The sequence below is a fragment of the Meles meles genome, chromosome 8, assembly GCF_922984935.1.
Source record: "Meles meles chromosome 8, mMelMel3.1 paternal haplotype, whole genome shotgun sequence".
Classification (NCBI taxonomy): domain Eukaryota; kingdom Metazoa; phylum Chordata; class Mammalia; order Carnivora; family Mustelidae; genus Meles; species Meles meles.
In genome coordinates this window covers 18,341,095-18,354,498 of record NC_060073.1, presented here as the reverse complement: position 1 = coordinate 18,354,498, position 13,404 = coordinate 18,341,095, and the positions used below count along the sequence as shown (strand labels likewise).

At 39.8% G+C, this 13,404-nt stretch overlaps 2 protein-coding genes across 2 annotated transcripts; both read left to right on the top strand.

Annotated features, from left to right (window-relative positions):
- Window positions 1–1,026: 1,026 nt before the first annotated feature.
- On the top strand, window positions 1,027–1,938 carry LOC123949309 (olfactory receptor 4B1-like). The gene has a single exon (XM_046016710.1). It carries the CDS (start codon window positions 1,027–1,029, stop codon window positions 1,936–1,938), a length of 912 nt encoding a protein of 303 aa, XP_045872666.1.
- A 7,980-nt stretch (window positions 1,939–9,918) lies between these two features.
- On the top strand, window positions 9,919–10,848 carry LOC123949324 (olfactory receptor 4X2-like). Its single transcript, XM_046016724.1, has one exon. It carries the CDS (start codon window positions 9,919–9,921, stop codon window positions 10,846–10,848), a length of 930 nt encoding a protein of 309 aa, XP_045872680.1.
- Window positions 10,849–13,404: the final 2,556 nt, after the last annotated feature.

Genomic DNA, 13,404 nt, shown 5'->3' with positions numbered 1-13,404 from the left:
ATAAAGGGAAATGCAATGAGGATAGATTTTATAGCAGAATCAAGATGTTCATATTATTTCTTATTTCTCATGGCTCATGTAGTAGAAAAAAGTTCTGAAGACGACACTTTAATCTAGAGAATACCATTTTGCATCATAGGACATTGTTAGCATGAGTGTGTGTTGTGATCTGTGCATCTTCTGTAAAGTCTGAAGTGTGTGTGGATATACAAGAGTAATGATCTGTTCCTGGGAATAACTCTTTGTACAATATACTTGGCTGCTGACTACCAACCTGGAACCAGAGCAGGAGGGAGCCAGAACTCAGAGGACAAGCCCCGAGTTCGGGATCTCCAGTAGTTTGGTTAGTGGGGCAAGAGATGGGAAAGTAGTAGTGAATGATGGAGACAAACTAATAAGTTGAATTCTCTCCAGAGGATGTGAGCACTTGTCACTCAGATGTGGTCATTGATGCTGAAGTCTGGTGAAAGAATCTGACCTGGGTTGAAGACTGGTATAACTGAGTGAAGAAAACCATACTCAGGACCTTTTGGAAAGGGAAGAATTATCAGTGGGGATATGTTTCCTGAGGCAGAGACGAAGGAAACAAGGAAGTTAGGAGTACATGTGTGTCATGGTGATTCCCCAATAGAAGAGGATTGTAGCGAAGAGGGTAAAAGTGTAGGTTAGAAACCGGAATGGCTCCTCAAATTCAAATCATCTGGTGAATTAGAAAGAATCCTGGCTGAAGTCAAAAAGCCTGGTTCTGAGGCCCAGAATTCACCAGATGTGTGATCCTGGTGCCTAGCTATCTCCCTGAGCCTTACTTTTCTAATATACAAACTTGTTAGATTGCTAATATTTAATCATGGATGAGTATTCAGGATTAGCATACATATGGGCCAAATGAATGAGTTGGTGATTAGTGTATTGCAAAGTAGGTTACACTGTGTAATGTGTTGTAAATGAGGTGAATGGGTTACAATCAATGTTTGTTTTATTGCAGGTCTCACATGATCTTGTGTCCAGAACACCTAATTGGATTCCATGGCGAATACAAATAATGTGACTGAGTTAATTATCCTCGGTCTTTTCCAGGATCCAGAGGTACAGAGAGTATGTTTTGTAGTGTTTCTTCTCGTGTACCTGGCCACAGTGGTGGGCAATGGTCTCATAGTCCTGACAGTCAATGTCAGTAAGAGTCTGCATTCCCCCATGTACTTCTTCCTTAGCTACCTGTCCCTGGTGGAGATCACTTACTCCTCTACTGTTGTCCCTAAATTCATCACAGACTTACTCGCCAAGATTAAAACCATTTCCCTGGAGGGCTGTGTGGCTCAGATATTCTTCTTCCACTTCTTTGGGGTCACTGAGATCTTCCTGCTCACGGTAATGGCCTACGACCGGTATGTGGCCATCTGCAAACCCCTTCACTATACAACCATCATGAACCGGTCTATGTGTCGCCTTCTGGTGGCTGGCTCCTGGCTTGGGGGCTTTTTTCACTCTATGGTTCAGATTATTATCACTCTCCAGTTATCTTTCTGTGGCCCCAATGTGATCGACCACTACTTCTGTGACCTCCATCCCTTATTCAAGCTTGCCTGCACTGATACTTCTGTGGAGGGGGTTATTGTATTGGCCAACAGTGGATTATTTTCTATCTTCTCCTTCCTCCTCCTGGTGTCTTCCTATATTGTCATCCTGTTCAACTTGAGGAATCATTCTGCAGAGGGGAGGCGCAAAGCCCTCTCCACCTGTGCCTCTCACATCATGGTGGTCCTCTTGTTCTTTGGACCTGCCATCTTCCTCTACATGCGACCTCCTTCCACCTTCACTGAGGACAAACTGGTGGCTGTGTTCTACACGGTTGTCACCCCCATGTTGAACCCCATCATCTACACACTCAGAAACGTAGAGGTGAAAAATGCAATGAGGAGGCTGTGGGGGAAAAAGTGAACTCAGAGATGGAATAAACATGAAAACACACAAAAAATTGTCATGTATAGGGTGGCCAAATATGCATTCTTGATTTTAGTCAACTATGAGGAATTGAGGAAAAGTTCACCTGTTCACATTTTTCTGTTGTATTTAGATGAACCCCTTATATTTTACTGTACTAATCATAACTGCACTAATTCATTGATGTCTGTATTTTGGAGAATGTTTTGGAGAAGATCACCTAGACTGGAATTCCCACCCTATCATCTTCTACCTGTGCAACCTTGGGTTTATTCATTTTGCCTCTTGGTGTTAGCATGCCACAGTGTATGGAAAGTTGTGGCACTTGAGAACAGAAGTTTATGTTTTGCTTTGTCTTTGTCTTCCAATGTTGTGGGGTCTTGTGGGAGTCCCAGGAAGGCTTAAATACTTCATTTGGGACCCTACTTATTAACCTGATTCTAATGTCTGAAATTCCATAGTAGGTAATTTATTTCATAGGCATAGGATGTTGTTAGAATGGAAATGCCTTAGGGCACCTGGATGGCACAATGTGTGAAGCCTCTGCCTTTGGCTCAGGTCATGATCTCAGGGTCCTGGAATCAAGCCCTGCATCGGGCTCTCTGCTCAGCAGGGAGCCTGCTTCTCCCCCTCTCTCTTGCCTGCCTTTCTGTCTACTTGTGATCTGTTTGTCAAATAAATAAATAAAATCTTTAAAAAAAAGAATGGAAATGTCTCTTGGATGTGAAATACAGTAAAGCTATTATTAACCATTTATCTGGACAATTTTAGGAGATCCTTTTCTTTCTAGCCAGTTGCTATCTGGGCACTGAGGTATTGCTTAAGCCAAAACTAGTTCATTGCCTGTTTCTGTATGTTTTGTATGGCCTACAAACCATACTTAAAAGAATCAAAATAGAGATGAGCACTGGGTGTTATATGAAACTGAAAAATTATTGAACACTACATCTGAAACTAATGATGTACTACTATAAGTTGGCTAATTGAATATAAATTGAAAAAATAAAAGTAGAATAATATTTGTTGCTCTATCAAAGTTACATGAATGTAAAACTTTAGTGTCCATAAATAGGTATTGGACTACAATTGTACCACCTATTTTACTTTTTCTCCATGGTAGCTTTTGTGGTATAGTGGCATGGTTGAGTATGGAGAGTGTATGGTCTGCAAAGCTGAAAATATTTACTAGTCACTGTTTTCCAAAACAGTTTGGCAACCCTGGCTTAAGTCATATAGCATTTATTCCTGACTCCATAAAAAGCTTGTAGACCAGCGTTTCTACGGTTGCTTTGTTAATTCTGTGATTCCAATGTATCTGGTCTGTGCATCTTCAGTTCTCTTGGCTGCCCCCTCATGGCTGCAGGATGGCTACAGCATGTCTAGGTATTTTATGGTCACGTGAGGGGAAGGAGGGGCTCTTATTTTATTTGGAAAAAATCTCCTAGAGACTTTTCAGAACATTTCTTACTTTTTTCTTATTGACAGGAACAGAAATTTTTCATATTTCTTACTGCATGTCTTTGTCTAGATGCAAAGGAGGCTGGGATGGATAGTGAACAGTGGTAAAGGCGAATGGGATTATGTTATCAGTTTAGATTAGGCACTGCGGTTCTCCTGGACTGGGTGTATTGGTATGTAAATTAAGTCAGGGTTATTAGGAAGAAACATCTGCCACAGGGAGTGTTGGTAGATGGGTATCTTGGAGGGTGGTGCACTCGGACATAGTGGCAGGGATTTGAATTGGTGCCAGAGTGACTGAAATCTGGCTCAACCTTAGGCAAGTGAATGATCACTCTCTGTGATCCAGTTTCCTTGGCAGGGACACTGGGGCCAAGTTCCATCATGTCCCAGTTTTCCTGTGAGTGCATCTGTTTTCATTTTCCTCTAGAGAAAGAGGGCCTAAAGCCCTGGCATGCGAGTGCCTGAGGGTTGTCAATAGGAACCACACCATTCTGTAGTTCATCAAGGTGGGGAGTGGTCTTGTTTGCATATATATCCCTGCACCCAGAGTTCTGGGCCGATTTACTGCAAATAAAGTCACCAAGCAGCAATTTGCTAATTTTCAGTAAATTTGCTAATTTACTAATTAGCAATTTGCTAATTCCCCAGTCAGCAATTTGCTAACACTAAACTTTAGATTTTTTCAGAAACATATTTCTATTAAGCCTTTATAAATTTCATTGCACTTATGTTTTACTGAAGCCTGCAATGAGTAATAGGAATTTTTGGATATTTTAAATTTCAGCATTTTGGAAATAATAAATACCAAGCATTTTACGTATGTTGGTTTCTCTTTCGGACGAGTTTTCAGCCTAGTCAATCGACTTTGCCGTATCTTTTCGTTTTTAGATTTGCCTTCTTGAGCAATGGATTTAGGTATGGGGAACAGTTGAAGAACTGTGTCTGGGCATGTTTTCACATGTGCTAGCCAAGCCTATCTGAATTATCCACTCCAGTGTTTGACTCTGTCTTGTGTCTATGCTCTGTTCCACGTAATTTAGAAGTTCTTCCCACTACACGTGGAATATACTTCTCCATCCCTTGACCCTGACCTCAGTCATCTAACTTGCTCTGGCTAACAGAATGTGTATGGATATGACAGTGTGCCAGTTAGAGCCTAAACTTAAGGAGCCTCAAGTGTCTCTTGCCTCTTGTGTCCCTGTCAGCACCATAAGATGCTGGGGAGGAGCTGCTCCACAGCCTGGGCAGTAGAATGACACACACGGAGCAGAACTCCACCTGATCCACTGAGTTGCAGCCAGAGACAGAGCTGCGCCAGCCAACCTGCAGACACACTACACTAATGTGAGAATAAATGCTCATTGTCACACACTACTGAGGATTTGTGGTTATTTGGTTCCAGCGCAAACTCACTAGAGGTGGATAGCAAATACACATGTCAAAGAGCAGAAAAGTCGTGCTTACCCCACATTCTTTATTTTGTTGAGCATGGACACTGACATGTCCTTTCCTGCTACCTTGAAGGTCTTACTCTTGATTTGAACTATCTGGAAATAGTGTCTGAGAATATTTCCGGTTCAGCATATCTCAGTTTCTCTTTTCTGTTTTATGGATTTGTAGATCTGGATTCATTGAAAGTTGATTTTCTGTGTGTTTTACAATTTTGATTTTCTAAGGCTTCTTATTTAATAGGAAGAGCAGTAGAATAGCTCAGAAGTGGAAGCATATCTTTGATAAATTGGTAGTTCAGTGAATCAGTCATTTGGCTAATACCTAAATCCTTGAGTTGGTTAATTCTCTGAATTTACTGTTGTAATTCAGTTACTGGCAAACTTCTAGTTGGTGAAAAGATTTTAGGAGGATTACTGTGCCTTAGTACTTAGTGTGATGAGTGACAGAGGATAGGTACTCAACAATTACTGAATGGATAAAAGATATCAAAGTGATGTCAACATATCTATCTTTATCATTTGGGAAAGGCTTGAGCTGGATGTGAGATAATTTGGAGCCAGAGAGACTCTTTCTTGTAAATTTTAGTTGTAACATAGAAGTGATATTAATCTATTACGTTGCAATGAAAATAGAACAGCTTTTAAAATGCATGATAATTCCCCAAAGCCATCCTTAAGGTTATAAATAGAGCAAGTGTTATATTTTATATTTGCATAACATATTGTAAATATTTCACAGCCTTTCACACCATTTCACATCAATTACTTCACTGGAATCTCACAGCAATCCTGATAGGCCAGTGAAATCTAAATCATTCCCAGTGGACATTTTTGGAGCTTGAAACATCATTTAGATTAGGATTTATCTGTAAGGAACAGAGTCTAAAACAAGCTAGAAATCAAGAATTAGACAGTTCAGGATGGAAATGGTCTCTCTTGTTTCTTCATCCTTTATAGCTTTCATTGCCATCTTGTGGCCCAAGATGGTGCTGCAGAGGCAAGAACAGTGGCTGCGTTCCTGGCATCAGGAAAGAGAAAGGGACAAAATAAATACATGTTCCCTTTCTTAAAGTTGCAAGGGAGGCTGGGTAATGTAATTATTATTCCAGGTGGGTTTGTGCCCAGATAAAAATTCAGAGTTCCTAAAACTATAGAAGGAACGAAGGAGAAAACATATGTTGGGAAACCTACCAGCAATCTCTGCTTCTGAATAAATCAGGCACAAGAGTTGAGCACAAACTTGGGTATTCTGACACCAGGATCAGAGGTTCCTTCCTTTGTGGTTCCCCGTCCCAGCTGTTTTTTTTTTTTTTATTGAGATCTAACTTATATTAGGTGAAATGCTCAGATCTTAAGTGTACAACCCAATAAGTTTTGATGAATTTAGTGTCTGAAAATATTTCCAGTTTGTCCCAACCAAGATGTAGAATATTTCCATCACCCCAGAAGCTTCCCAACCAAGAGGTGGAATATTTCCATCACCCCAGAAGCTTCTCTTATGACGCCTCCCAGGCAATCTCTACTCCCCATATGCAACTACTGATCTAATTTTTATCATCATGGAAGTTTTGCCCCTTCAAAAACTCATAAAACAGAATCATAAAGCATGTACTCTCTTGTGCCTGACTTCTTTCACTAAACATCATATTTTTTAAGATTCATTGTGTTGTCTGGGTGTGGTGCATAAACAATGAATTTTAGAACACTGAAGAAAAAATAAAATAAAGATTCATTGCATTGTGGGTTACAATAGTTTGTTCTTTTTGTTTGGTGAATAGTATTCCATTGTATACATATACCACAACAGAAGAAAATGTATTCTCCTGTTGGTGGACATCTAGCTTGATTTCAGTTTTTGTTTGTTATGAATGAAACCTGCGATACACATTCTTTGACATTCCCATTTTTAAAAAAAGCATAAACCAAATGAACCATTTATTTATTCTACAAAATACCTTTTTGGAAGATCTATGTATAGATATATTCCTAATTCTGAATGAAGATGTGCATCATTTATAATGGTGGGGTTTGATTAGAACTGGAGAAGGGAGGGATTAACCCATAGCCAGTGGGCTAATCTTTACCAGGTTAGGAAATAAAACCAATCTCTTAAAACAAATGAAACTTAGGCAAACAGACAGTTTTATACTACAAACATTTTTTTTTCCATTTTATTTATTTTTTCAGCGTAACAGTATTCATTCTTTTTGCACAACACCCAGTGCTCCATGCAAAACGTGCCCTCCCCATTACCCACCACCTGTTCCCCCAACCTCCCACCCCTGACCCTTCAAAACCCTCAGGTTGTTTTTCAGAGTCCATAGTCTCTTATGGTTCGCCTCCCCTTCCATATATTACAAACATTTTTAACAAATGTGTTTCCCATAACAAATATTCATAGACTCACATTAAAAAATTATCTCCCTTAGATTTTTAACCTGAATATTTCAATATAGAATATATTTTGACCAACAGATTTTCACAGAACCTCAACCTCATGATGACCTTTAGAGAATAAATACATGTTTTACTTCAAAATTTGGAGCTGTCTTGTAATTGTGTCCTATTAGAGTCCTATATAGAGTAAGTAAGTGCGAACTCTAGGTGAATTTATTCTTTTACATTTCTTATTGATTCTGAAGTTACCTACACGGATGTATGAGATTTTATTATCCAGGTCCTGCTTCCCATGGGGTTGTCTTCTGGATTAGGAAGGTGAAAAGTACGACTGGCTCTCTGGGAGCAATCTTTTCTTACTTGATCATGATGGCGTCCCCCCTGGTATATCTCAAGCAGTGGGAACTCAAGGCTGAGCTGCCAGAGTTCAGGAATACCTAGGAGGCAAGTCTACTTACCTCTTATTTTAAATCAGATGGAACGGAGACTCAGTGGCTTGGTCTCAGCATTTCCAAATCTGAGGCTACAGGGTGAGCAGATCCTCCATCTGGAAACTCCTGCAATATGTGAGCTCTGATTGGTAGCCCGGTCTTAATATTTTCCAATTGTCTAGCTGAGGAACCTGCAAGAGCTGTCGATTCTCTGGGGATTATTTAAATCTCTGCATTCAATGCACAAGAAAGGGAACATTGCCATGAAGTGCATGGCATTTTACAAAGTGCTCTCACATAGTTCTGGTCTTTGCCTGAGATAAGCTAGACAAAGTGCTAGGTACTGGGATTCTGGGATGGAGAAGCTATGGTCTTGGTTTTTGGGAATCTTTGTTCTTTCAATATTTACTGACCACCTATAGTGTACCAAATACCGTGCTAAAAAAGCTAGGGAGTGTCTATGCCCTCCATATCCACTGTTCATTCTATTTTTTAAAAAGTAATTTCTATATCAATGTGAGGCTAGAACTCACAACCCCAAGATAGAAAGTTTCATGCTGTACCAACTGAGCCCGCCAGGTGCCTCTTCCTGCATTCACTGAATGTTCATTCTGTCTACATTCATTCTATCACTGAATGCTAATGTTGGCTGTGCTTCAGTTAGCACTGGAGATGGAATATGAGTCAGCTATAATCCCTGTCTCTAGAAAATTCACAATTTACTGGGGGGGGGTAGATAGTCACAAAGCAATTACAACATAGTGTAGAAAGTGCTGTGATTTGAAAATGTCCTGTGAAAAGAGGGCCACTGACTTTAAGGGTTTCTGGTTTCTGGGAAGAATTAAAGGCAGCACAGAGGAAGGGAACTTAAGTTCTGCAATGGGCTGGGGAATGGGAATCTACCTGTGAAGCAGGTAGTATCTCCATGCTGCAGTTTGGACATTGAATCTGTGAGAGGTTAAAGGACTTTTTAGATACCACATAGATATCACCCGAAGAAGCTTGATGTCAACACGGGAGTCTGGACTGCTAGCAGTGCTTTCTTCCTTGAATGGCCTCTTGGTAAAATTCCCCAGCTGAGCTGAGAGTTTGGTGCTGCTCTCTACTGTCTTTGTCTCTGAAGACATAAACTCTATTGGTGATTCCCTTCTGGTCATGATGATCCTTGATCAGCTGAGCCTGCCCCAGTTGCTAGAGGAAGAAATGTTTGTGGCAGGAGTAGATGTCATGTCATTCTTAGTCTCAGAACTCAGGAACCTCACTGTAGGAGGGACTATATTGATGCATACAGACTTCAGCCACCTTGAGTTAAGTCCAGCATGAGTGAGGACAATGTGCAAATCAGTCAGTGCCCAATATTGGCGATGCCACAAGGCATTGGAAGGCTGGATGTGGAGAAGATTGTGTCAGAGCATATGTGCGCAGTCTGGCCAGAGGGTGTTTTGTGTTTCTCTTGCCACCAGGGGACATATGATAGGAGGTATTAATAAAGAGAAAGAATGGTGTATGGTTTGAACTAGACCCTTGGAAAGGGATGAGGTCACCAAGTGACCAAGTAGAAGGAGGGAATTAGGAGAAGCAAAAATAAGAATGAATGCTGAGAGTTAAGAGACATCTTTTCTGGTCTGAAGGGTAAGTGGAGAGGTTAGAATCATATTCTGCAAACCAAGGATGGACAGGGAACAAAAGGTAGTGGGAGGGAGAGAAGCTGCTGGCAAAAGATAGCTGAAAGCATTCAAAGGCCACAGAAAGACCTCTAACATGGAGATAGCACCACTATCCTTCCTGCCACCATCATCTAAGGAGGCATTCGCCTCCTAATAGGTGTCCCTTCTACTGGTCTGCTCCCATTAGTCCAACTTCTACATACAAAGTGACTTTACTTCTCAGTTGACTAACATTCCTGATGAGTCCCCATTGTCTGCAGGATAAACCCCCAAGTGCATAACCATCCCTCAGGAACTGGTAATAAATTCTGCCTCTAGTTTTATTTTTGCTCTTCTACCCTTTACTTCAGCCACACTTGGGTGGATTTTCGTGGCTTTGTATACTCTTCTTACTTTTTGGAATGATCTCTTCTTCTATACTTAAACTAACTTCTACTTATCTTTCAATATCCAGCTCACAAACTTTTCAGATTTGCAAAGGATTATTATGTAATTCATGCCCTTGATGAAGCAGTCTTTTGTATCATTTCAGATCACCCCACCCTAATCATTGCCTCTTCTGGTGACTTCATGGCTAATACACACAATGTGACTGAATTCATTTTTCTGGGACTTTCTCCCAATCAGAAGGTGCAGAAACTTTTCTTTGTGCTATTTCTGCTTTTGTACTTAGCAGTTGTACTGGGGAATTTCCTCATTGTGCTCACTGTCATGGCCAGCAGAAGTCTTGGTTCCCCCATGTACTTCTTCCTCAGCTACCTGTCCTTTGTGGAGATCTCCTACTCCTCCACTATAGCCCCCAAACTCATCAAGGATTTGCTGGCTGAAAGGAAAGCAATTTCTCTGTGGGGCTGCATGACACAGCTTTTCTTTATGCACTTCTTTGGTGGCACCGAGATCTTCCTGCTCACTGTGATGGCCTATGACCGCTATGTGGCCATTTGTAGGCCCCTCAACTATACCACCATCATGAACTGGCAGGTATGTGCTGTCCTGGTGGGAATGGCATGGGTTGGGGGCTTTGTGCATTCCTTTGCCCAAATCCTTCTGATCTTCCACTTGCCCTTCTGTGGTCCCAATGTGATTGACCACTATTTCTGCGACCTCCTTCCCCTGCTCAAACTTGCCTGCTCTGACACCTTCCTAATTGGTCTGCTGATTGTTGCCAATGGGGGGACCTTGTCTGTGATCAGCTTTGTGATCATCTTAGCCTCCTATGTGGTCATTTTGCTCCATCTGAGGACTCGAAGCTCTGAGGGGCGGAGCAAGGCCCTCTCCACCTGTGGGTCGCATATCACCGTGGTTACCTTATTCTTTGGGCCATGCATCTTCATCTATCTAAGGCCTTCTACCACCTTGTCTATAGACAAGACAATGGCTGTGTTCTACACAGTGATCACCCCACTCCTCAACCCTGTCATCTACTCCTTGAGAAATGCCGAAGTGAAGAAGGCCATGAAGAAGCTGTGGATCAGGACAATGAAGCTAGATGAGAAATAGAGGCTGAGTCTCAGCATTGATCCTTGGGTGTAGAGTGGTGATGAGTCCAAACTGAAGGAGCAGAATGAGATGAAGGAAAGTTCACAGGGTTTTTATCTCTAAAGTAATTGCTGTGTCTAGAGTAATTCTAACATTCTCATCTTCAGAAACTCTTCTAATCAATTTTAAGATAATCCCTCTTATGGATGTACTGTAACTTGATTAGGCATTTTATGTTAGATGTTTAGGTTGTTTCTTATCTTTTTACTGCTATAAATAACACTATGGGAGTATTTTTTAAAAAAGATTTATTTATTTAGGAAAGAGTAAGGGTGAGGGGGAAGAGCATAGGAAGGAGAGAGAGAGAGAGAATCTCAAGGAGATTCTGCCTTGAGCGTGGTGCCCAATGCAGGGCTTGATCCCAGGACCCTGAGAACATGACCAGAGCCAAAATCGGGAGTTGGATGCTTAACAGACTGAGTCACCCAGGAGCCCCACTGTGGAAGTATTTTTGAACAGAATTCTGAAATTCTATTAGACTCACCTGCTAGAGTAAATTTTCTGTGCTAAAAGGTATAATGATTTTTATGTAGAGTGTTAAATTGATTCTATGAAAGATTGTAATAACCTTCCTTGTTAAAGTGCTCTTGACAAATTAAATGCTGTCTTTAAACACTTTCTTAATGGGAAACAAGATTTTACAAGTTTCAAAGTATCCCTCCACAAGATACTTACTAATTGCAAAAGGCAATATATAACTCTACAGAAGAGAAAACTGAAAGAACGTCCCTTAAATAATTACTCATGTAAACATCAGTAGTATTGAGACTGGAGAGGCACATAATATAAATACTGTGGTTTTCTTACCCAAAATACACAATCTGAGTCTAACCATGACAAAGGCAAACCCCAGTTGAAAAACATTCTGCAAAATTAATAGCCTGCATTCTTCAAAAGTATGAACAAGAGATTGAAGAATTAAAGACTCTGGATACAGATATAGATAATTAAATGAGACCTGTGATCCTTGATTGGATTCTGTACTAAATGAAGGTTATTAGGGAGCACAAGTTGTGAAGATGAGATGATGGACTTGTATCAGAGTTATTTCCTGATTCTGATAATGGTAGTGCATGTATGTCAGAGAATGTCCTTGGATTGTAACTGGGCATAATTATGTCATCAACTTTGAAACATCTCAAAAAATTGTTTGCTTACCTATCTATTGAGAGAATGAATGATAAAGAAAATTTGGCAAAATATTAATATTTGGGGAATTTGGTTATGGGTATACAATAATTCTTTGTGTTATTATTGGAACTTCTTTTATGTTATGTAAATGTTATGTAAATCAGAAATTATTTTAAAATATAAATTTAAAATATTTTGCAAGTTAGCTTATTGTTTAGTTTAGTGTGTGTGTGTGTGTGTGTGTGTGTGTGTGTAGGAATATTTTATATGTAGTTAGCTTTGAGTTTTATTTATAAAGTTTGTGGTAATCACCAAATGGATGCACCATCATTTATGAAAGTTGTCTACTGATAAGAATCTGGACTGTTTTCAAATAATGTTACAGTAACTAACCTTGATTTAAGTATGTGCAACCAAACTAGGATATATTTCCAGAAATGAAACTGATAGTTCAAATGTGGGTATTTATAAATAAATAGATAATATCAGATTGCCCTTCTTAGCATGTGTACCCATTTGTACTCTCATCAACAATTTTGTCTTTCCCATGAAATATTTTGTTAAATTTGTTAATGTAATAGTTGAAAAAAATGGTAGATCCAAAAATTTTAATTTATACTTCTCTTATTTCTGAGGTTGGATGTGTTTTTATATATTTAAAAGCCATTTGCATTTTCTGTAAACTGTTTCTGTCATTTTCCTATATTTAGATTGTAGTCCTTTTTATAACGTTCCAAGGACAGGTTATATATAAAGATTTGCCCTTTCTATTATGAATAGTAGATCCCCTCCATGTGTCATTTTTTTTTTTACTTTGTTTATTGTGTGCGTGTTCTGATATACAAAAGTCTGTTTTTGTGTAGTTAATTATTTGTTATATTCCTTTATGTATTCTAGAATAGCCAGGACCACACTCTTTCTTGTATGGAAGCTATACAAATGCTTTCATATCTTAAAGACTAGTTCCTTCTTTTTTTTTTTTTTAATTTCTTTTCAGTGTAACAGTATTCATTGTTTTTGCACCACACCCAATGCTCCATGCAATACGTGCCCTTCCTATTACCCACCACCTGGTTCCCCAACCTCCCACCCCCCGCCCCTTCAAAACCCTCAGGTTGTTTTTCAGAGTCCATAGTCTCTCATGGTTCATCTCCCCTTCCAATTTCCCTCAACTCCCTTCTCCTCTCCATCTCCCCATGTCCTCCATGTTATTTGTTATGCTCCACAAATAAGTGAAACCATATGATAATTGACTCTCTCTGCTTGACTTATTTCACTCAGCATAATCTCTTCCTTCTTGTTGCTCTTCTTTTTCAAAATTCTGCTGGATACCGTTTCTTCATATGAACTTTAGATTTAGTTTTACTTCTCTTCCTATTCTATATC